This window comes from Lithobates pipiens, unplaced genomic scaffold (assembly GCF_037356315.1).
Source record: "Lithobates pipiens isolate NorthernLeopardFrog02 unplaced genomic scaffold, aLitPip1_a1.2 Scaffold_3, whole genome shotgun sequence".
Classification (NCBI taxonomy): Eukaryota; Metazoa; Chordata; class Amphibia; order Anura; family Ranidae; genus Lithobates; species Lithobates pipiens.
This window is the reverse complement of record NW_027507790.1, coordinates 100,169,615-100,195,243: the sequence shown is the minus strand read 5'-3', so window position 1 is coordinate 100,195,243 and position 25,629 is coordinate 100,169,615. Positions and strand designations below refer to the sequence as shown.

The 25,629-nt window shown below is 43.9% G+C and overlaps 2 protein-coding genes across 2 annotated transcripts in view; both read left to right on the top strand.

Annotated features, from left to right (window-relative positions):
• The window catches only part of ZNRF3 (zinc and ring finger 3), a 203,840-nt gene that overhangs the window by 138,116 nt on the left and 40,095 nt on the right, over positions 1 to 25,629 (top strand). The gene's annotated exons all lie outside the window — the stretch shown is intronic.
• Positions 12,020 to 14,970, top strand: LOC143940577 (uncharacterized). Its single transcript, XM_077462083.1, has 2 exons — positions 12,020 to 14,616; positions 14,828 to 14,970. Exon 1 carries the CDS (start codon positions 12,313 to 12,315, stop codon positions 14,611 to 14,613), a length of 2,301 nt encoding a protein of 766 aa, XP_077318209.1. The 5' UTR covers positions 12,020 to 12,312; the 3' UTR covers positions 14,614 to 14,616; positions 14,828 to 14,970.

Sequence of the window (25,629 nt, the reverse complement as noted above, 5' to 3'; positions counted from 1 at the left end):
TATTTTGCACCTGAAAATTCATATATATATATATATATATATATATATATATATTGAAGGTAAATGTGTGTTCTAGACGCCATTCTTTTTACATGTATCCCATTTTTCTTTTTTCATTGAACACTGTTATCACTTGTATTTGTATTTTGAATAAGGGAGGCTCCTTTCCTTTTTGTAGTACAAAGGGTCAGGCCATGAAGGACAGAAAAAGATAAAAAAAAATGTACTAAAGAAGGAAGGGAATAGCCTCTCTGTCTTGTGCCTGTTTTGCACAGAAATAGTTATCAAGCAACATGAGAAACCTAAAGGCTCTGTGAAATCTTATATGTCCTGGGCCTCAAATAACCTCAAAGCCGGCAACACATCACAGGCTCTTTTAATGTTTCAGAGTCTTTCTTTTCTTGAACCATATAGAAGTTGGCAGTCTGTTTCTTACCTTGTTTAATCAGAGGTTTCCACCAGTTCATTATTTTTTAATTGTTTTTGGTCATCTAAAGCCTGACTAATTATGCTTCGATCATATGGCTTATATAATTGGGTTACTGCACCTCTATACTGACTAAAAAACTCATGGGACGCATTTTAGCTGCTCTTACTGAGTGACCTCTCTCCTTCTGTAAATGGTTGTTGCTTGGTTGTCAGGCTGATCCTCTTTCTTTTGTATTGAATCTGTGACTCGAAACAAGAATGATAGTTAAATATTCTGCTATGATTTTTCTGGGTCAGTGAGTCAGAAATAATTATAACCAACGACGGCCCCAGGCAACAATTTTTTTCTGAAAACGGTTCGCAGTGACAGTCTACATCTTTAGATGTACAGATTTTCCTTTCAGCTATTTTTTTTTTTTTTTTTTTAAAGAATAAAGTTTTCGTTTTGTGGCTCAGTAGTTCTACAATAGACAACCTCATTATGCATTTCAAAAAATGAGCATATGAAAATCATCCACAGATATATTGTTACAGAAACTATAATTCACAAAAAGCACATCCATGAATACGATGAGGCTCGTGTAGGTGTCTGGCCCAGGTTACCCCCTGGCTATCTCTGTTATGGAGTAAAGCCCAAACTGGTTAGGGAAGCATTTTCTAAGGTGGCAATAAAGGTCTGGGCATAGCCCATACTGTTTAGTATATGTGGATGATAAGTGAAAGACCAGGGTGGGGGTCTCTTATATAAAAGAGAGGGCCAAAGAAGGGGGTCAAAGAAAATCGGTAAGAAGAAAAGAAAAGGGCGCAGTACTCGACGGAGAGTTAGACCAGACCGATCAGAAGGCTGAGAAAAAGGCCTTGGTGCTATCAGACAAAAGGTAAGATTCCAATTAGAAAAGACGATCCAGGTGTACCACAGTTCCAGGAATGTTAGGACACATGAATGCCAGCAATTAGCTCTCCCATCCTCATAACACTGTTAAGTTCTGCCGCCTATTCCCTAATTTTAGGGACGGTGGTAGTTTTTCAGTATCTAGGGATCATGGCATGACCTACTAGCATTGGATAGCGTAATGGGTCCCCTTTTAATATAATGAAAAAAATAAAAATAATTTACCCTGGTATTGTGGACAGAGGGGTCAGGTTCTACCCATGATTAATCGGCATAGCTAAAATACAGATTTTCAAAAATGTCTGAACTGCGGCAGGGCCACCATAAGTGTGGATGTGTCCCCTGGCTCTCTGCATCTCTAGCTTTAGTCAAGAATTGACAGAATAATCCAAGATTTTGAAATGTATTTCTTGGGCTTGTAAGACTATGGTTAGTTTAATGGCTTTGTCCCAATCCTCTGCAGGGAGAGGATGTCCCAGTTCCTGCTCCCAGTCCCAGACCTATAAATTGCGGTTGGGGAAAGCTCCTGAAAGAATGATGCTGTATAGCTTTGAGAAGGCATGTGAACAATCTGTCTCAGGCAGGCATAAGTGTTCCAGTGAGGTCAGATCAGTGAGGCTGTCCTGTCCCTGCAAGCTTGGTATAGAAATTTCAAAGCTGGAAAAAGCTGGGTCCGATGGCTTTTCAGATGGGGGAGGGGCCTCCATTCTTGCCATTGCAGGAAACTTTTACAATGCATCCCTTGGGGAAACTCTTGGTTCCTCAAGATCGGCTTCATTAGGCTAGAATGGGAGGAGAGGTCACATTTTCTGTTTTGCGGAATCCCAGACGCGAAGGCGTGAGGCTACCGGGGCGGGAATATTAGAGGTAGGTGGAAAGCTGGGTGAAACCTTAGAAGGTATGATAACCGTAGTGGAGTTCTATCTTTTCGTTCTCTACTAACCAATAGTTTAAATTGACCATTGTGGAACAAATCTCGGACTCTATAGAGTACTGCTGCTGTATGGTATAATTCAAGATGCCTGGTACACACAATGAGATTATCGAACGAGCCATTGTCCCAGTTTTAATTTTTTTGCATGCTAATCTCACATCAAAAATGAAGAGGTTACTAAAGTTATGAAAATTCTTGTACGACATAAAAATGTGGAAGTAATATAATGTATTGTATTTGTATTGCATTTCAGACGAAAACTGTACTGATGAAACAAACATTTTTGGGTTTGTCCCAAAATATCAGATGAACTGTCGTGATCGGCTTTTGAAAGCTGTGTACTAACAATCAGATTATCGTACACCCGCTTCCAAAGTGGTATTTTTCGTACGATTCAACACCTTTATTTTATAGCACCGCTTGGCACTTGTGACCGGCCACCTCTCTCGATCTGAAAGCTAAAGTAGGAGGGGCAGAGAATCCCCTGCTGATATTCGTCCGTAGTAGAGAGTCGGCCAGTCACGCGAGCGCCAATATAGAACCGCTTTTTTTCTTATAATGCGCACACACTGGGGAACCTAACATTATCAACACATAGGGCATTGTTTTAAAATGTTAAAGCAATATCAGCATAAGGAGGGGAGGGGCTGACACTGTCACTAACTGACAGGCAGGGTGGGGGTGGAGAGGAGGACACAGTAGAGTTGCGGATCATGGAGGCAAACTGACCAAGGTATCAGGGCTCAGCAGCCATGATAGAATGTGGTCAGTTTATTTGGGGCGGGGGCCGAACTAGACAGGATCAGCCAGGTATTTCAGGTGATGGAAAGGGCCAGCACTGTGCTGTATAATGTGATTTGAAGGAGCAGAATCTATTTTTTTTTTTTTTTTTTTTTTTAAGAGGTCATAGTGTAGTCGAGCATGGGAGCGGTGCCTGGTATATTTGAGTAGAGTGGAACAAAAGGAAAGGTGGGGGACACGAATCGGTACGGTTTGAAAGATGTATAGAAATCGTGGAAGGGTGTCTATCTTAAAAAGGGACATCCTGCCCAGCCAAGAATGCTTTAAGGGTGACAAGTTTTGAATTTGGTTTTGTGTGGCTGCTAAAATTGCAAATAGTTAAGCTTTGAGCTATTTTTATATCACAAATTATATCATTTTGTGATATCATAGGCATTTGTGATGATGATCATGATTTCTGCAGGACAGCCAACCCCTATATCGAGCTCCCATGAACATCTTTGTATTGTCTGGAAATGCAGTTGTATGTCCAACTTTATGTGTGTGTATGTATGAGTTTCAACAAACCATATTTGAAAGAATCTTGCCTGAGAGGGAGATTGGTCTATGGTGGCTTGCAAGGCCAGTTGGCTGTGCTGGCATAGCCTGACCACCGGACTGTTTCTCTCTCAGCTGTCACTTTTTTTTTTTTTTTTTTTTTTTTAATTTATGCTCACTTTTTATAGCTTGGCTTTTCCCTAAAGTATTAGGTCAAGATCTGAGAAAGGCAGCTAATCCCATGCAGCCATTGCCTGTATCTGAGAAGATTAAGAGACTTTTTTTTGTCCTGATAAGATCCTTTGATGTTGATTTGAAAAAAATGTGGTCGCCTTGTGGAGAGAGGTCATTTGGGATAAAAAGCATGAGTCTCAAGAACATGTTGCTTAAGCTAAAGTAGAAAACATTTTAACTTTTATAAAACGGACTTATGGATCATTTTATATTACTCTCACATACTATTTTTTTTATTTTTTATTTTTTTTAATATAGAGGGTTTTCCATGCTAGAAAATAGTAGTGTGTGGTTGACTTGAATGACAGTGTCGGGCAGTGAAGCCAGATAAAAATTATAAAGTGACTCAATACAAACAATTTTTTGTAGGATGCCATAGATCGCAAAAGACAAATTGAAGTCTAGCATCATAACAGAAAGATGGTCCAGTTTGGGTACTGTATATGTTCTAACCTATAAGAAACCCCAGTGAAACGTGTTGAACAGTGGATGTGCATGTTGGGTGTGATTTTTTTTTTTTTTTTTCCTTTTTAGATGGAGAAAGAGCATGGTGTGGGCAAGAAAAGCCAGCACCACTAGCCTCGGTGGAGTAATAGAAATTTTAACAGGTTTTTTTAACCTATCATATCATCTTGTGTCTATGAGAAGCTTAAGCAATGTTGCTCACTGTGGGAAAATATCTTCTCCATTGTTCCGTCAGGAGTGTTTGCCCTCAAATAAGAGTGTTTACTGTTCAAATAACATTGACCGATATTATGAAAAGTCCCAGGTTCTCATTAGGAAAATAAGTCCCACGTTTGCAGAGTTACAGTGGCATTGCAGAGGCCAAATGAGGGTTGTTGGTTTCAGCCTCACTGGAAGTAAATGGACCAGTTTGCAAAATCATTTTGGTTTTTTACCACTTTACTTCCCAACACAGAGGCCTATTTACTTCTTCCATTCATGGGAAGTTGGGAGATGAATGTTGAGTTAGATCAGAAAGGCAATTTGAAACATAAATTGTGTTCCAAATTTATTCGTTTTTCAACATTATTTTAGCAAAAAATGTGTAGATGAAGTACAGTTTTAGAAAATCTCAGTACAAGTTTTGTTCAGTGCTATATAGAAAAAAAAATCACATGGCGTAAACTGCAACCTTTTGCTGATAAATGAGATCTGTCACAGAAAACGTCATCTGTGGTCCTAAAAGGAATTCCCGTGGTTTGGAAAGCTGTGTATATTTGTCTGCTTATTTTTGCTATTAAAGACCATGTTCCATGGACTCTTAAGGCTGGATTCACACCTATGCAGTTTTGGTACTTTTTGCATTTTGCAGATTTGTACTTCAGAACGTGTTCCATAGGAAACCATGTTAAATGGACTGTAGTGCAAAAAGCACTAAAAATGCATAGGTGTGAATCCAGCCTAAAGGCTTGATTATAGTTTTTCAGGCAAATGTGATACATTAGGCTATGCCACATGGGCAGGTTTCTCAATTATGGAGGCAGGCTATAAAGCACCTGCCAGATCTCATCTGCAATACCGGAGTTCCAGGACCTGTCTCAGTATTACATGTTACAGCAATTTGTATCTTACAAGTAGTTTTTTTTTTTTTTTTTTTAAATCGCATTACGTAAAGTGGTCAGACTATGTACTGTGGCCATTTTAGGACCTACCTCAACATCACTCATACTTTCTTTTAAATGTCCATCATTCACCCTCTTTATGGCCGCCAGTCATTCTCCAAGCCCTGTTCTGTTTTCAGTGATCCTCCCTACATGTCCCGTTTGCCAGTTGGGTGATGGTTTGACAAAGAACAAACTGTCAAATGGCTGGTGTCCTAGCTGATCACATATGCAACACCATGGTAAGTATTAAGTGAAGCGCTCTATATTGACGTGGTACCACATCCAATAGATATTGGTTCAAAGAACAAGAAGAATAGAAAGGACTTTATAGGTTTCCATCAATAACCCTTACATAAAAGAAGAAAGTACTAAAACTTTTTTAGGAAAATATAAAATGTATTTATCATCCAAAAAAGGTAATTGTAAAATCAGTTTAAAAGAATGTATTCATCGTACATAAATGTCATCCTCTTTCCCAGATGAAATGGCTAGCATATAGTTCACATCAAACCAGCCCATAAGTACATATAATATAAAGTAGTACATGTAAACAACCATTTTCAAAATATATACAGTCAGGTCCATAAATATTGGGACATTGACACAATTCTAATCTTTTTGGCTCTATACACCACCACAATGGATTTGAAATGAAATAAACAAGATTTGCTTTAACTGCAGACTTTCAGCTTTAATTTGATGGTATTTACATCCAAATCCGGTGAACGGTGTAGGTATTACAACAGTTTGTATATGTACCTCCCACTTTTTAAGGGACCAAAAGTAATAGGACATATTAACAATCATCAAACTTTCACTTTTTAATACTTGGTTGCAAATCCTTTAAAGTCAATTACAGCCTGAAGTCTGGAACACATAGACATCCCCAGACGCTGGGTTTCATCCCTGGTGATGCTCTGCCAGGCCTCTACTGCAACCGTCTTCAGTTCCTGCTTGTTCTTGGGGCATTTTCCCTTAGGTTTTGTCTTCAGCAAGTGAAATTCATGCTCAATCCGATTCAGGTCAGGTGCTTGATCTGGCCATTGCATAACATTCCACTTCTTTCCCCTTCCAGTATGCTTTGGGTCATTTTCCATCTGCACTGTGAAGCGCCGTCCAATGAGTTCTGAAGCATTTTGCTGAATATGAGCAGATAATATTGCCCAAAACATTTCAGAATTCATCCTGCTGCTTTTGTCAGCAGTCACATCAACAAATACAAGAGAACCGGTTACATTGGCAGCCATACATGCCCACGCCATGACACTACCATCATGCTTCACTGATGATGTGGTATGCTTTGGATCATGAGCAGTGCCTTTCCTTCTCCATACTCTTTCCATCACTCTGGTACAAGTTGATCTTGGTCTCATCTGTCCATAGGATGTTGTTCCAGAACTGTGAAGGCTTTTTTAGAGGTTGTTTGGCAAACTATAATCTGGTCTTCCTGTTTTTGAGGCTCCCCAATGGTTTACATCTTGTGATGAACTTTCTGTATTCACTCTGGTGAAGTCTTCTCTTGATTGTTGACTTTGACACACATACACCTACCTCCTGGAGAGTGTTTTTTATCTGGCCAACTGTTGTTTGAAGGGTGTTTTTCTTCACCAGGGAAAGATTTATTTGGTCATCCACCACAGTTTTCCATGGTCTTCCGGGTCTTTTGGTGTTGCTGAGCTCACCGGTGCGTTCTTTCTTTTTAAGGACGTTCCAAACAGTTGATTTGGTCACACCTAATGTTTTTGCTATCTCTGTGATTTTTTTTTTTTTTTTTTTTTTTTTTTTTCAGCCTAATAATGGCTTGCGTCACTGATAGTGACAGCTCTTTGGATCTCATATTGAGAGATGGCAACAGATTCCAAATGCAAATAGCATACTTGAAATTAACTCTGGACCTTTTATCTGCTCCTTGTAAATGGGACAATTAGGGAATAACACACAGCTGGCCATGGAACAGCTGAGCAGCCAATCGTCCCATTACTTTTGGTCCCTTAAAAAGTAGGAGGCACATATACAAACTGTTGTAATTCCTACACCGTTCGGCTGATTTGGATGTAAATGCCCTCAAATTAAAGCTGAAATGCCGCAGTTAAAGCGCATCTTGTTTGTCTCATTTCAAATCCATTGTGGTGGTGTATAGAGCCAAAAAGATTAGAATTGTCGATGTCCCAATATTTATGGACCTGACTGTATATGTATATATATATATATATATATATATATATATATATATATATATATATATATATATATATATATATATATATATATATAATGTGTGTGTGTGTGTATATATGTATAGATATAGATATATATATATATATATATATATATATATATATATATATATATATTTACTGGGCCAGATGACATGAGGAGTTCAGTCTTGATCTCTACATGTTTCGCCAAAGGCTTCCTCAGGAGACCCTACTTTTGAGGGACACACCACAATTACTTGCAGGACAAATAAAGGGTATTTACATATAGCCATACTTAATGTTTGGTACTCACATATAAAGAAATAAAAACAAATTGAGGGAACACCCAAAGATACTGCATTCGCCATGGCATGTGCAAATCAAACAGAGCCTAAGGCCATAGATGGTAGGAATTTTTCCTGTAACCACTGATGGTGTTGACAAGAGAATGCCTCCTGCCAAGCCATTGTGTTCTCCCAGCGGGGGAAGCTGTCCTTGCTGGGAGAACTCTGTGCTTACTAGCGGCTAGAACAGCCGCTTGCACTAATCGCATGTATAATCCAGCAGACTGGTTGTACCGAAGTTGATTGATTAATGAACTGAGGTACATTCACCTTGCCCATACCAGGTTCAAACTGTATGGCCAGTGTTCTATTAATATGTTCCCTACGTCAAATAGTGCCCACGCATGCTCACATCAGAGGAGGCATCTTTCGATGGTAGAGAGAATGTCACGGACACTATTAAAAACTATTCACAGAGCGGAGGGACACCATAGTGCTCATATTGTGCCTCGCTGTTGGGGCGGGATTTTAGTCTGCTCAAGGTTGCCTTTTGTAAGTGTTTCACGGTGGCTTTAGTGTCTTGATCAGTGCCTGTTGCCTGTGTCTAAGGGCAGGTTGCAACACAGACAAAACCCACCCTTCAACACAGCCACAAGCTGCCATGCAACAGCGAGGCATAATGTAACACCTATGATGTCCCTCCCTGTTCTGTGAATAGCTTTCAATTGTGTTCGTGAAATTCCCTCTCTCGTCAAACTGCCTTCTGCGCGTGCACTTTTCGATGGCGCATATCGATAGAACGCTGCCTTAAGAGGGCAGTTTCCTTGACTGTAAAGGACAGGTGAATGTTTGTTTGCTTTAGGGCTCATGCACACTGCAGATCAAATAAGCCGCTCTTACAGGCTTTTGAGCTCTGATTTATTTATTTTTTTGTTTTTTGGAGCTGCGGTGTGCATAAACTCTTAGGCTCCATGCACATTGAAGCTCAAAAAAGCTTTTTCTGGACGCCAGATTGCTGGCAGAAAACGTTGGTTGAAAAACGTGCTTTTAACAGCTTTTTGTACTAGCTTTTATGAGCGTTTAAACTCCCACAATGCATTGAAAAAATAGAATGCAGAATACAAACGCGTGTTAATGAGCGTTTGTCGTTTTTTGGTGGTGAAAAACTGCACTTTGAACGCAAATTTCTGGCGTTCAGAAAAAAGCCCATAAACTCCACTGCTCATTAAAGCTAAAAAACGTCCATGTGTGCATGGACACATAGGCTAACATAGAGTGGAGTTTATGGGATTTTAAAAAAAAAAAAAAGGCCAAAACTCCTATAAACTGCAGTTTGAGCTCCAGTGTGCATGGAGCCTTAAAGAGGAAGTAAACCCTTTCAAACCACTTTGACCTACAGGTAAGCCTAGATTAAGGCTTACCTGTAGGTCCAAGCAATATCTCCTAAACCTATATGGTTTCGGAGATATTTGCCCGAAAATGGGCACCGCTGTCTACGGCGCATGTGCCGTAGACAGCGGCGCGCAGGCGCACCAAATGCGGCAGGTCCAAGAATGGATTTGCCTAATTTGTCGACTCCCGTGCGCATGCGCGGGAGTGGCGTCATCGCGGCTTCGCCGAATGGCAGCGGCGGAGCTGCGAGACGCGACTCCCGTGCGCATGCGCGGGAGTGACGTCATCGCGGCTTCGCCGCTGTGATTCGTCGGAGCTGCGAGACGCCACCAGCAAGATGGATGCGGCGGACTACAGGGGACAGCGGCGACTTCGCTGGCTCCTGTGTCAGGTAAGTGACACATAATGACCTACTATGCAATGCATAGTAGTCCATTATGCTTTACCTTTGCAGGGAAAAAAAGAGGAAGTAAACCCATTAGGGTTTACTTCCTCTTTAAGTTCCCTTCCCAGCTTTGATTAATGTACCTAACTTTTTATTGATTACTTAACTCACTTTTTACCTTTTATTCATCCTTCTCTTCCTTTAATAATACAGCAATCTTTAACCCCTACTTTTTTACTAGCATTTATCATAAGTCAACATCCTCATCCTCTTAATTCTGTCATCTGGTTATGTAAAGAGAGAATTATTGTAATTGATATATTCGTTATGACTAACATTATGCTGTTCTTCAACATGGGTATTTTTTTCCTTTTTTAGAATGCTTTGTTCAGCCTTTGACTATTTATCAACTGATCCAGTGTGTTCCTGGTTATGTATTTGCACTGCAAGTCTTCACTGTTAAACAGAGCTATACTCCTCTTTCCCTCCAGCAGTGTGCTGCCCACAAGCTCCCTCGCTGGCACCAACATCTGCCAGTTTACGCCAAGTCCCACACACTAGGAAGTTAAAAACCCTTCCATTATGTTTTTATTATGGGAGGAAACTAACATTTGGCCAGTAACACATACAAACTCCATGCAGACAATGTCCTAGGTTAGAAGCTGCTGACCTTCTAGACACCATGCTACCCATTCTTCTTCTTTTTCTTTTCTTTCTTTAATTTGCGCTCAATTCAGTTACCAGTTCAGACATGAGTTGCCATAATATCTCCTCCATTAAGCTTATTTAACTATGATCCACGCTGTTTGAGAAGTTACTAAAAACTGTGTGGCTTTCATGCCTTCACAAAAGATTATTTTTTTTTTATCCCATGCATGGGTTACCTCCTATCACCTAAACACATTCCTTTTGACTTTATGATTTTCCATTGTGGTCTAATCAAACAAGTCCCGGTGTCCTCTGAGGATTCCAGAGAGAGAGCTGAGCTTCTCTTACTTGTAAACCGTTTTCAAGTGCTGAGTCCAGGTGTAACAGGGAGAGCCTGTGCTTTAAACACTGGCAAATAATCTGTCAAGACAACACGGCCCAAAGAAAAGAATAAAGAGGCTTCAGTTACATGTCTTTACAGTAGCTCTGAGGAGCCTTCAGTATGTGAACACTTGGCAGTTGCCACCTGCACACACAAACTGTGAATGTGTGAAAGAAAGGGAGATTAATACGGGAGTGACCCAAAAAAACGTATAAAGCAAGAGAGACTAGCATTCATAGTCAGCCGTATGAAGGAAATACATGAATTGATTCTTTGGCAAAGCATTAACCAATGTATCTTTTTTCCCTAATCGTCTTTCAGGACAGCCACTATGAGAGATAGACTCCTCCTCTTCCTCTGGAAACACTGCGCCAGCCCATAAATTCTTACTTCCCCTGCCGGACCTCAGTTATTAGTGTTTCCTCCGGCGGGGAGACACTGTGCAAGGAACCAGGCCGTTCAGTCGGGGAGGCTGTGGCCATTTTTTGACGTTGAAGAGCCCGGTGGATAGAAGCAGGGGCTTCGTTTTGAAAGCCGGGTTCAAACCGTTCGCACCCAACGTGTGTCGGACGGGTCGAACGGTTTACTTACCTTCACCAGGTACTGCCACCCCTTCCAAGTCGAGCGCGGCTTCAGGTCGTGGGGGACTCCTATCGCGTCTACAGGGACGCAGCTGGCAAGCCGTTCGGATGATTTCCCTGTACGGGGGTACAGTCCGCCTCCTTTTTTTTCTTGAACCGAGTGGGCCGAACGACGGGCGACGTCGTATCCGGCGGAAAACGAAGGCTTGACCTCGATCGACTTCCGGTTCCGGGTCGTGGAGCTGATAGGAGGGCCGGGCACAGGCGGGAGATGAGTTCAGAACGCGCACAGGCAGCGTGGAACTCGGTGTTAAGCAGCCACCTGCAGTCATGTCGGAAGCCGAGGCTCAAACGACCGACTCTATCTCCAGCATTCCTAAGGTAAGAGCGCCCTGGGGAGGGGTTCTCTCTATCTAGGATCCCCCCACCCCAATGTATGGTTCTATCATGGGTGGGGGGGCAGACCCCCCTGGGTGGCCAGGGGGGTGGGGAGGCTCAGATCCCTTCGTTTATAATAAGGGTCTAGTGCACTCCCAGGGTTGTATCCCGAGCGTTCGTTTGACTCTGTTTTTTCTGTTTTTTCTTTTTTCCTTTCTTTTAGAAAGCGGCGGAAAAAACTAGGTCTACGCATAGCTCTAGAAGGAAGTGTGCCTCCTGTAGGGACATTTTAGGGGATTCTTGGACCAAGGTGTTGTGCAAAAGCTGTATTGACTCCCTTGTTAGGGAAAGGGAATCTGAACAGGAGTCAGGACTAGCAGCTTCAGTTAAACTGAACCTAAAGCCTCTAAACGCTTCAGTGACATACAAGAGATTCCGCATGGAATCGATCTTTTCAGTAAAAGCGCTCCTGCCCCACAACTGTTTCATGGTGTCTCTGGACCTAAGGGACGCGTATCTGCACATCCCCATAGCGGAGGCCTCGCAGAAGTTTCTACGCCTTGCCATAGATCTGGGCGGAGAAACAATACACTTTCAGTTTCAGGCCCTGCCATTCGGGCTATCCTCTGCACCCCGCATTTTTACCAAGGTCCTGGCAGAAGCCATGGCCTTTCTTCGGCTCCAGGGGGTATGTGTAATTGCCTACCTGGACGACCTGCTTCTGTTTGCAGCATCCCCAACTCAGTTGGTCAAGGATCTCAATCTAACCAAAAGGGTCCTTACAGACCTGGGGTGGCTTCTGAACTTGGAAAAATCCAGCCTGATCCCCTCACAACAGATCTCCTATCTAGGTTTTCTGTTGGACTCAACACTGTTGAGAGTTTTTCTGCCAAAAGAAAAGGTACAAAAACTGGACAGTGCGGTGGCCTCTCTTCAAAGCAACCAGCTGGTTTCCATAAGGGTTCTGATGTCAGTACTAGGTCTCCTTACATCCACCCTTCCAGCAGTACAGTGGGCAGGGCTACACTTTCGTCCCCTACAGACCTTCATCCTAGGGGTGTGGGACCACAGTCAGGAGGCGCTAGACACCCTGGTACATATTCCCCTCCAGGTAAAAAGATCCCTCTGGTGGTGGAGGAAAGTGACAAATCTGTCGCAGGGTCGTCTGTGGCTCATCCCGGTTTCTCGGGTAGTAACCACAGATGCAAGTGGAAAAGGTTGGGGGGCACATCTGGGTTCCCTTCTAGCCCAGGGCACTTGGGAAGACGACGAGTTGACTCGATCGTCCAATTGGAAAGAATTGAGGGCAGTGGGACTAGCCCTCAGATTCTTCAAAAAGGAGCTTCAGGGTCACCATATTCAGGTGCGGTCGGACAACTCGTCCGTAGTGGCCTACCTGAACAAACAAGGTGGCACCAGAAGCGGAACCCTATTGTCCTTAGCAACAGAGATTCTGTCCTGGGCCGAGACCCACACCCTTTCGCTCTCAGCCGTTTTCCTGAGAGGAGAGAAAAACGTAGTAGCAGATTTTCTCAGCCGAAGGAAGCTGGGGGAGGGCGATTGGGTTCTCAACCAGGAGGTCTTCAATCTCATAGTAAAGAGATGGGGGTCTCCGGAGGTGGACCTGTTCGCGTCCAAAAACAATGCAAAAACCCCCTGTTTTTTCTCCCTAAAAAGGGGAGAGGGAGCTCTAGGGGTGGATGCCTTGAGCCAGGATTGGAATTTCGGAACTTGCTATGCCTTCCCACCTCCAGTGTTGTTGCCAGCAGTTCTGAGGAAGTTTCAGATGGAAAACACTTCTCTGATTCTGGTGGCTCCACATTGGCCAAAGAGAGCATGGTTCTCGGTACTAAAACGGTTGGCGATAGAACCTCCCTTGCTCTTGCCCCTTCAGGACGATCTCCTCTCTCAGGGGCCAGTCCTATGCCCACAGGTACACCAGTGGAAGTTAGCGGCCTGGCTACTGAGGAGGGTTTGTTAAAATCTAAAGGTTTCTCAGAGAGGCTAGTTTCTACCCTTCTGGATAGTAGGAAGAAGGAAACTCGCCAGATCTATGAAAGGGTCTGGTTGCGTTTCAACAAGTGGTGCGCAGAGAGCTCTTTCTCTGTACGAAGCTCCTCCGCAGTATTGGAATTTTTACAACGTGGGGCAGATAAGGGGTTATCCATCAGTACCCTTAGAGGTCAAGTATCAGCCCTTAGTGTTTTTTTGGAGGATCATTTGGCTACCAACCCGTGGGTAGTCAGATTCTTTAGGGCCCTGTCCAGACAGAGACCGGTCCAGGGTCCATCATTTCCCAGATGGGATTTATCTTTAGTTTTGCAGAGTTTAACTGGAACCCCCTTCGAACCTTTGAAGGAGTGTTCTCTGAGAGAGCTTACTCTGAAGACAGTGTTCCTGGTAGCAGTAACAACTGCCAGGAGGGTCAGTGAGATGGAGGCCTTCTCAGTCAGGGCTCCCTTTTGTGTTATTTTTCCGGATCGGATAGTTTTAAAGACCGATCCAGCCTTTTTGCCGAAAGTGGCATCCAGCTTTCATAGAAGCCAGGAAATAGTTTTGCCCTCTTTTTGTCCCAATCCCTCCGGTGAGAAGGAATTAAGATTTCATTATTTAGATGTTAGGAGATGTATCCTACACTATCTGGAACTGACCAAGGCATTCAGAAGGTCAGATTCTTTATTTGTTTTGTTTTCCGGGGCCAGGAAAGGTTGTAAAGCGTCCCGGCGCACTATTGCTAGGTGGCTCAGAGTAGCCATTGAGCAGGCTTATTCAGCAGCAGGGAAAGAAATCCCAGTGGGTATTAAAGCACACTCCACTAGAGCTATGGCAGCCTCCCAAGCAGAAAAAGCAGGAGCTACGCCAGAACAGATTTGCAAAGCAGCAACTTGGTCCAGCTATTCCACTTTCGTTAAACACTACAGAGTGGATCTGGTATCGGCAGGTGAGCAAACCTTTGGGCGAAAGGTTTTGCAAGCTGTAGTCCCACCCTAACTGGTAAGTGCTCGCTTATCCTCTCATAGTGGCTGTCCTGAAAGACGATTAGGGAAAATTAGAGTTACGCTTACCGGTAACGTCTTTTCCAGTAGTCTTTCAGGACAGCCCTAGTTCCCACCCGAAAATTGGGGGGAGTCTTACAAAGACCAGAGCGCAGCAAGATAATAGTATTTGATAAATATGTTATTAACGTGTTCTTGTGTCTCCCCAGCTGGCCGGAGGTATTCTCGATATAACTGAGGTCCGGCAGGGGAAGTAAGAATTTATGGGCTGGCGCAGTGTTTCCAGAGGAAGAGGAGGAGTCTATCTCTCATAGTGGCTGTCCTGAAAGACTACTGGAAAAGACGTTACCGGTAAGCGTAACTCTAATTTTTTCATCACATTTTCTCATATAGTTGAATTCTTTCTCCGCCATTCATAAATAGTGCATATTCCCAGCCTCCCCCATGGACTGTTTTATTGCACTGTCTGCTAAGCAAGTGGGCACAGGTAAAGATTAAACTTACTGATATTTTTGACACTTTACAAGGCAAACATTTTTTTTTAAAGTATATAAGTAAATACACTTAAGGAAGAAAAAGGATAGAATGGAATAATCCAAAGACATAGGTACATAAGCATAAACAATGGAACACGATGTTCCAACAACCAGTGGAAGTTACAGTACAAAATTGACATCAATACAGAACCTCAGGTTTAATAGCCAGTGTGTACTTGAAGGAGTCTTGGACACCATCGTTGAATGAATTGTCTGCTAAGCTGGAGGATATACATAGTTGGAGAGAAACCCTTCACTCCAAAGCCAAAGTGGTGTAAGTGATGGTAACTCTAGACTAGAGTTTGGTCTAGAACAGTGGTCTCCAAACTGTCGGATGCTGCCCTTTGCTTGCCTCTATCCGACCCTTTCCTCCCATTGACACCAATGATGGGGAACTATTGCTCCTACTGATACCAATGATGGCAAACTATTCCTCCTATCGACACCAATGTTGACCAACTATTCCTTCCATTGATGCCAATGATAGCAATATATTCCTTCCATTGATGCCAATAATGGTGAACTATTCCTTCCATTGATGCCATTGATGGGGAACTATTCCTTCCGCTGACGCCAACGATGGGGAACTATTCCTTCCGCTGACGCCAACGATGGGGAACTATTCCTTCCGCTGACGCCAACGATGGGGAACTATTCCTTCCGCTGACGCCAACGATGGGGAACTATTCCTTCCGCTGACGCCAACGATGGGGAACTATTCCTTCCACTGGCGGCAATAAGGCACTATTCCTCTGACTGGCACCTGTGACGGGCACTATTCCTCCGACTGGCACCAATGGTGGGGCGTTGTTAGACGTCATGGCATTTTCTAATCCCACTGCCCACAGTCCTGCCCCTCTAAAGTCTGAAGGATAGTAAACTGGTTCTTTGTTTATAAACCAAATAGAGTGTTAGTTGAGATGCTGGATAATGTTTCATTAATCCTAAAGCTATGGAGGTAGGTTTTGACCTTGTGAGACGGAATAGATTGTATCTTTCAAGCGGATGCTATGATTGGTTTTGCTGCCAAGATGGTACATGTCACCCTAACTTAGTCATGTAGTAGGACAATCCATTGACTGAGCTGTATCCACATGTCAAACTGACATGGAGTAAAATTCTCGCCATAATGAAAGAATATCCCACAGTTGATCATTGCCAATGTAACCGATGTCTCCATTGGAAGATACTCCCTCTACTTCTTCCCCATTAACAGTTACAATTTTCATCATTTTCTGTCTTATTAGCAGTGGTTTCCCACTGAAGGTTAAACTTGTCAATAAAACATGACACCATTTCTAACCCGTACTTGCTATAAACAGAACAAAAAAAGCAAGAAAGCATCCATCCAAATGAACAGAGTTTGCTATGGCAACTAATGTTACCATTCATGTTTTCATGGAGGGGTGGTGAACATTTATCTTATTTTATTTGGATGGTACTGTTATACCATTAAGCATTGACAAATTCCTGGGATGATAAAGGATGTCTAGACTCTACTATGTTGGTGTATTTAGCCTTCATATTTCTCAGATAATATTTTGGTTTGTGTATCCAAGGCCGCTGTTAGGGGGGTACAGCCGTCACAACTGTAAGGGGGACCGCCCGGGCCAGAAGAATGCAGAATGGGTGGAGGCCATGCTGTGTATTACAGAAACAATTTCACAGCTTCTGCTGTTCTGGTGTCACTGAGCTCAGACATCAAGCTCTTTACTGCCACCTCTGGCTACTGTGTGTATGTGCACCTCTCGTGTGATTTGTACCGAGCTTCTCAGCAACATGTCAGCTTTGTGAAAACAAGCTGGGACCAGGTAGGAAGACATTCTTTACAAGCAGGGGTTGTGAAGGAAAGGGAGGGGCCAGAGCCTTATGTGTTTACAGGTTTGTGTATGTGAGGAGCTGCCATATCTACAGGTTTGTGTATGTGAGGGCAGTGGCGGCTGGTGATCAAATGCTGCCACCTTGCCAATCAAATGCTGCCAGTGTGACCCCTGGCCACTCGTCGTCTGCCCGGCACTTAACCTGTCTTGGTAGGGCAGCGAGTGGGGTCCTTCATGCGTCTCCTGCTATCCTCATCTCCTGTCCTCACCTCCTTTATAGACGTCCAATAGCGGCACCTGTTGTTTCAGCCAATCAGGTGACAGGTAACAGACCCAAGCACCTGATTGGTGGAGAGGTGGTTCAGTGTTAGGAAATCAAATATTAATTTGCTTTTCTAACACAGGTGGGTGTACTGCGAGCACCAAGCATGGCGCTCGCTGTTTACCTTTTTTGACACATATTAGAGCCTATGGCTCTGAGGGGCTTAAAAAATTACTCTGCCACTGTAATTCGGGAGCCCAGCGCCCGAAAAGGGTCCGGGTGGCTGAATAGTGGGTGGCAGTGGCGGCCATAGTGGTGGTAGAGGGGTGATTGGAGAGAGGGGGCAGTGCCTGTGCGCCCTTATGGACGCACCGCCACTGTGTGAGGGGCTACCATATATACAGGTTAGTGTATGTGAGGGGCTGACATATATACAGGTGTGTGTGTGGGGGGGCTGACATATATACAGGTGTGTTAGGGGGGGCTGACATGCAGGTGTGTGGAGGCTGACATATATACAGGTGTGTGTGTGTGGAGGGGGGGGGTTGACATATATAGAGGTGTGTGTGTGTGGGGCTGACATATATACAGGTGTGGGGGGGGGGTGCTGACATACAGGATTGCGGGTGGAGGGGGCTGAATGCGTACAGGTGAGGTGGCCGGTGTGCGTATTCGGTAGCATGGACTGCTGGCAAGACCTGGGGAATGTTGGTGGTCAGGCTGGGGGGGGGTTCTGCCCTGTGTGTATCACTTGATAATTTGACAGTACTGGGGTTACCAAGCACAAACAAGCAGAGATTTTCCTACTTGCCTAAAATCTTTTTTCAAGATTTCACCAGTATGATTGTAGTTTGTAGTTCAGTGAGCTGTTAAGCTAGCTATAGATGGTTCGAACCATGGCCAGCTAAGCAGGGACCGGCCGAGATTCAAACCATCTGTGGGCAGGCTGAATGCACCCAAGTTGGTCCATTGACCAACTTGGGTACAATAAGTATGTTGGATTTTCAGCATGCGATTATTGCTTGTGGCTATAGCCACTAATCAAGTGATCAAGTGATTTTCTTTCCTGCAACCTGTGTTTTCAAGAAAGAAAATTGCACCATCTTTGGCCTGCCTTTTGCCTAGTACACACTACTAGTTTCTTTCTCCTTATACCCAGCAGGGCTGAACAAAATAATGTGACAGCTAAGGAGAAGCCACTACTAACTATGCAATGTTGTTTGGAAGCGCAAAAAAAAAAAAAAAAGCAATAGCAGAAAAATAAATTGAAAAAAAGTTTTCAGTGTCTTGAACATAGTAATGTTACTTCGCTTGCGATCAATACCATGTATTTTGGCTTTTCTTGTTCAGATTTTCGAATTCTTTCCAAAATGCAGACAGTGCACATTTTCATATCACTTGAGAGCATTAAGTTCCAAGACGGCTTGAGGATTTCATAGAATGTCTTTGATTTGGATGAAAGGGACAAAGTACAGTAATTTAAAAGAAGCAGTTGAGAGGCGTCTCAGTGGGAGAACAGCGGGTGATCACACAGCCCTGTTCCGTCTCCTGACTCTTCTGACATTCCATCGACTGTCTAGTCTGTGCAGAGACTGTAACCATGGTCCCTGGGAAGCTGTTCTTGCCATGTGCTAAAACCCACATTAAATTTCCATTGCTGGCGTTCTGTTAGATATTTTTGAGGTTTCTTCTTTGGATATACAAAAGGGTGTCTAAATATCATTGGGCAATTTGAAACCCAATCTGCCTATAATTGGTTTGCGCATGAAGTAAAAGTGCCTTGGTCAGTATCTTTCAAATTTGGAAGAGATTAAATCAAAAATTCATTCATTTGGTAATGTATATGGTATGCCCTCTTCTGTTATTTCTTGCACAGTGCGACTCAAAAATCAGTGACCGAACCTAGAATTATTTAGGGTGACTTTTTTAATATCTTTTGCAGAACATTTTAAACTTAACCACTTGCTTACTGGGCACTTAAACCCCCCTCCTGCCCAGACCAATTTTCAGCTTTCAGCGCTAATGCACTTTGAATGACAATTGCGCGGTCATACAACACTGTACCCAAATTAAATTTTTATCATTTTTTTTCCCCACAAATAGAGCTTTCTTTTGGTGGTATTTAATTTCAGCTGGGAGTTTTATTTTTTGCTAAACAAACAAAAAAAGATGCAAAAAAAAAAAAATCATGTTTAATAGTTTGTTATAAAATTTTGCAAACGGGTCATTTTTCTCCTTTATTGAAGTGCACTGATAGGCTGCACTGGTGGGCACTGATAGGCTGCACTGGTGGGCACTGATAGGCTGCACTGGTGGGCACTGATAGGCACAGATAAAGTGACACCGATAGGCACAGATAAAGTGGCACCGATAGGCACAGATAAGGCAGTACTGATGGGCACAGATAAGGCGGCACTGATGGGCAAAGATGGGCACAGATAAGATGGCACGGATGGGTGGCACTAATAGGTACCACTGATAGATGGGACTGATGGGCTCTGATAGGTGGCACTGATAGGCGGCACTGATGGGCACTGGTAGATGACACTGATGGGCACGGATATGTGGCACTGGGGTGCAGCACCGTTGTTGAGGCAGATTGTGGGCACTGATGTGTGGCACTGTGGGCACTGATGTGTGGCACTGTGGGCACTGATGTGTGGCACTGTGGGCACTGATGTGTGGCACTGTGGGTACTGCTGGGTGGCACTTTTTTATTACAGAGGTGGCACTGGCAGAGGGCAGGTGGGCACTGGTAAGCTGGCCGTGATCGGGACGACGTCAGTAGACGTAGTCCCGGCAAAGGAGGTCCGCGCTGTAGCCGTCATTTGGCTATAGTGCGGGTCTCTACTGGTTAAAGTAGGATTGACTCTAAATAACTAACAAGTAAGCTTTATCATGTTAATGTACAGTGGTGTGAAAAAGTGTTTGCCCCCTTCCTTATTTCCTGTTCCTTTGCATGTTTGTCACACTTAAGTGTTTCGGAACATCAAACCAATTTAAACAATAGTCAAGGACAACACAAGTAAACACAAAATGCAATTTGTAAATGAAGGTGTTTATTATTAAAGGTGAAAAAAAATCCAAACCATCATGGCCCTGTGTGAAAAAGTGATTGCCCCCCTTGTTAAAACATACTATAACTGTGGTTGTCCACACCTGAGTTCAATTTCTCTAGCCACACCCAGGCCTGATTATTGCCACACCTGTTCACAATCAAGGCATCACTTAAATAGGAGCTGCTTGACACAGTAAGGTCCACCAGAAGATCCTTAAAAGCTACACATCATGCCGAGACCCAAAGAAATTCAGGAACAATTGAGAAAGAAAGTAATTGAGATCTATCAGTCTGGAAAGGGTTATAAAGCCATTTCCAAAGCTTTAGGAATCCAGCGAACCACAGTGAGAGCCATTATCCACAAATGGCGAAGACATGGAACAGTGGTGAACCTTCCCAGGAGTGGCCGGCCGCCCAAAATTACCCCAAGAGCGCATCGACGACTCATCCAAGAGGTCACAAAAGACCCCACAACAACGTCCAAGGAACTGCAGGCCTCACTTGCCTCAGTTAAGGTCAGCGTTCATGCCTCCACCATCAGGAAAAGACTGGGCAAAAATGGCCTGCATGGCAGAGTTCCAAGGAGAAAACCACTGCTGAGCAAAAAGAACATCAAAGCTCGTCTCAATTTCTCCACAACACATCTTGATGATCCCAAGACTTTTGGGACAACATTCTGTGGACCGATGAGACAAAAGTGGAACTCTTTGGAAGGTGTGTGTCCAAGTATATCTGGCGTAGAAGGAACACTGCATTTCATAAAAAGAACATTATACCAACAGTAAAATATGGTGGTGGTAGTGTGATGGTCTGGGGCTGTTTTGCTGCTTCAGGACCTGGAAGACTTGCCGTGATAAAAGGAACTATGAATTCTGCTGTCTACCAAGAGATCCTGAAGGAGAATGTCCGCCCATCTGTTCGTGTACTCAAGCTGAAACGAACTTGGGTTCTGCAGCAGGACAATGATCCTAAACACACCAGCAAGTCCACCACCGAATGGCTGAAGAAAAACAAAATGAAGACTTTGGAGTGGCCTAGCCAAAGTCCTGACCTGAATCCTATTGAGATGTTGTGGTATGACCTTAAAAAGGCCGTTCATGCTCGAAAACCCTCTAATGTAACTGAATTAGGACAATTCTGCAAAGATGAGTGGGCCAAAATTCCTCCAGGACGCTGTAAAAGCCTCATTGCACGTTATCGCAAACGCTTGGTTGCAGTTGTTGCTGCTAAGGGTGGCCCAACCAGTTATTAGGTTTAGGGGGCAATCACTTTTTCACACAGGGCCATGATGGTTTGGATTTTTTTTCACCTTTAATAATAAACACCTTCATTTACAAATTGCATTTTGTGTTTACTTGTGTTGTCCTTGACTATTGTTTAAATTGGTTTGATGTTCCGAAACACTTAAGTGTGACAAACATGCAAAGGAACAGGAAATGAGGAAGGGGGCAAAGACTTTTTCACACCACTGTATTTTTTTTTTTTAAATTTCAATAAAATTATGCAGTAATGAACGTCCTTGTTAAGGCAATTCCTCATATGGGGTAACAAGTTGGTTGTCACTTTGTCACATGCAGACAGAAGTCCCTGCTCTACTTGTAAATTTCAGCTTGAGCTCCGTGATGTTTTCTTGTTAAAAAAATAAAAATAAAAAATAAAAATAATGTAACCTGGAAAATGGGAAAATCTGCCTATCTCTCTCCAGCGATGTCCACGAGTGTCTTGGCTGTCTCAGATACTCCTCCTGATTAGTTGAGATACAGCAGCAGCGTCATTGGCTCCCACGGCTGTCAATCCAAATCAGTCAGCCAATCAGAGGAGAGAGGCGGAGGGGCCTCTGACTCAGCTTGGGTGCCCCCTGTAACAAGCTGCTGGCTGAGTGGGCACTCACCAGAGGGAGGGGACAGAAGAGCAGAAGAGGGACTTGAGAAGAGGATCTGGGCTACTCTGTGCAAAACCAACTGCATAGAGGAGGTAAGTATGTGTATATGTGTAATAAATGTTATATATATATATATATATATATCTAAAAAAATAGTGTGTGTGTATACAAACACACACACGTGCTCATAAGTTTACATACCCTGGCAGAATTTATGCTTTCTTGGTCATTTTTCAGAGAATATGAATTTAACCATGAACAAAAACCTTTTTGTGTTATGTGTTTGGCTGAAGCCATTTATTATCAATCAGCTGTGTTTACACTTTTTAAATCATAATGACAACTGAAACTTCCCAAATGACCCTGATCAAAAGTTTACATACCCCAGCTCTTAATACCGTGTATTGCCCCCTTTAACATCAATGACAGCTTGAAATCTTTTGTGGTATTTGTGGATGAGGCTCTTTATCTTCTCAGATGGCAAAGCTGCCCATTCCACTTGGGGAAAAGCCTCCAGTTCCTGTAAATTCTTGAGCTGTCTTGCATGAACTGCACGTTTAAGATCTCCCAAGAGTGGCTCAATGATATTGAGGCCACTCCAGAACTTTCACTTTATTCTGCTGTAGCCAATGATAGGTCAACTTGGCCTTGTGGTTTGGATCATTGTCATGTTGGAATGTCCAAGTATGTTCCATGCGCAGCTTCCTGGCTGATGAATGCAAATGTTCCTCCTGTATTTTTTGATAACATACTGCATTCATCTTGCCAACAATTTTGACCAAATTTCCTGTGCTTTTGTAGCTCACACGTCCCCAAAACATCAGCAATCTGCCTCCGTGTCTCACAGTAGTTATGGTGTACCTTTCATCATAGGCCTTGTTGATTCCTCTCCAAATGTAGCATTAATGGTTGTGGCCAAAAAGCTCAATTTTGGTCTCATCACTTCAAATGACTTTCCGCCAGAAGGTTTGAGGCTGGTCTCTGTGCTGTTTGGCATATTTTAAGCGGGATGCTTTGTGGCATTTGTGTAGTAATGACTTTCTTCTGGCGACTCGACCATGCAGCCCATCTTTCTTCAAGTGCCTCCTTATTGCATCTTGAAACAGCCACACCACATGTTTTCAGAGAGTTCTGTATTTCACCTAAAGTTATATGTGGGTTTTTCTTTGCATCCCGAACCTGACCGTGGTTTGGTTTCAACAAAACCCCTCATTTTCCACTTCTTGATTAGACTTTGAACACTGCTGATTGGCATTCAAATATCTTTTTATATCTCTTTCCTGTTTTATACAGTTCAACTACCTTTTCTCGCAGATCCTTTGACAATTCTTTTGCTTTCCCCATGACTCAGAATCCAGAAATATCGGATTGAAGGGTCTGTCAGGAGTCCAGAAACTCATTACACACACACACACTAATTACAAGCAAACAGATCACAGGTGAGGATGGTTACGTTTTAATGGCCATTCAAAACCCTTTGGGTCCATTCACACAGGGGCAACACGACTTTCAACATGACTTTTGGAGGCAACTTGGACACGACCCGAACACGACTTGGGGCGACTTACAACACGACTTTAAGTCGCCCCAGGCCAGACGACTTTTGTCGTGGCCAATCAGAGAATGAGCTCTCAAGGGGAAACTCCGTGCCAAATTTATGAAAAAAATTTGGCGGGGGTTCCCCCTCCAAGAGCATACCAGGCCCTTAGGTCTGGTATGGATTTTAAGGGGAACCCCCTACGCCGAAAAAATGACGTGGCCCCCCCAGATCCATACCAGACCCTTATCAGAGCACGCTGGCCGGCCAGGAAAGGGGGTGGGGACGAGCGAGCACCCCCCCTCCTGAGCCGTACCAGGCCGCGCGCCCTCAACATGGGGGGTGCCTTGAGGAAGGGGGGGCCATGCGGACCCCCCCACCCCAAAGCACCTTGTCCCCATGTTGATGAGGACAAGGACCTCTTCCCGACAACCCTGGCCGTTGGTTGTCTGGGTCTGCGGGCGGGGGGCTTATCGGAATCCGGGAGCCCCCTTTAATAAGGGGGCCCCCGGATCCCGGCCCCCCACCCTATGTGAATGAGTATGGGGTACAACATACCCCTACCCATTCACCTGTGAAAAAAAATGTACAAAAAAAACACAGGGTTAAAATAGTTTATTGCACAGCTTCGGGGTTCTTCCGTCTTCAGGGGTCTTCTCGCTGGACTCCTCCGCTATCTTCTGCTAGCTCTTTTACTAGCGGAGGAGCCCGGCATTCTTCTTCGCTGCCACCCTCTTCTTCCGACTTCAGGGGTCTTGCCCCCCCTCTTCGGTTCTTCTTGCAGGGCCGCCGCAACTTCTTCTAGCTCTTTTACAAGCGGTGGCCCGGTGTTCTGTCGCCGTCGCCACCGCCGTCTTCTTCTGTTCTTCTCTTCTGGAGATGTTGCCTCGCCGCTGTCTCTGCTCACTATGACAGAACATGCGGCGCGCGGATACTTGTATAGGGATATCACCGGATGATGTCCCCGCCCATTATGATGTCACAGTCCCAGCATCCTCTGGGACTGTGACATCATAATGGGCGAGGGACATCATCCGGTGATGTCCCTATATAAGTCGCTGCGTGTTCTGTCATAGTGAGCAGAGACAGCGGCGAGGCAACATCTCCCGCTCGTCCCCACCCCCTTTCCTGGCTGGCCGGGTAGCGTGCTCGGATAATGCCCTGGTATGGATCTGAGAGGGACCCCCACGCCGTTTTTCGGTGTAGGGGGTTCCTCTTAAAATCCATACCAGACCTAAAGGCCTCAGAAATTTGGCGTGGAGTTCCCTCTTGAGAGCTGATAATTCTGTCAGAGTCACCTCCGTATAGACGGAGATCCGACTTGAAGGTGACCTCCATTGAAATCAATTGATACCGGTCGCCTACAAGTCGGATTGAAGTAGTACAGGAACCTTTTTCTGAAGTTGGAGTGACTTCAGTAGTGTGCATTAAGACGGCTCTCATTCACTTACATTGATTTTTACATGTTGTCCAACCTGAGGCGACTAGGGGCGACCTGAAGTCGGATCTGAGTTGCCCCTGTGTGAACGGACCCTTTGTGTCAACTTGTGTGCATGTTATCAGGCCAAAATCACTAGGGTATGTAAACTTTTGATCAGGGTCATTTGGGTAGTTTCTGTTGCCATTATGATTTAAAAATAGTAAAAACTGTTGATTGATAATAAATGGCTTCAGCCAAACACTAACCATGAGTGAAAAATGTTTTTGTGTTATCATTCATATTCTCTGAAAAACGGCCAAGAAATCATAAATTCTGCCAGGGTATATACGCTCATGAGCACAACTGTTTTGTTTAAACAAGCCTTTACAATCACTTTAACTGGAAAAAATAGTTTTTGGCCCTGACCGTAAGATGTACACCTCCTATACGTTTAATTTAAGACTGCTCTACTTGGTGTCCTAATAACTTTACTTTT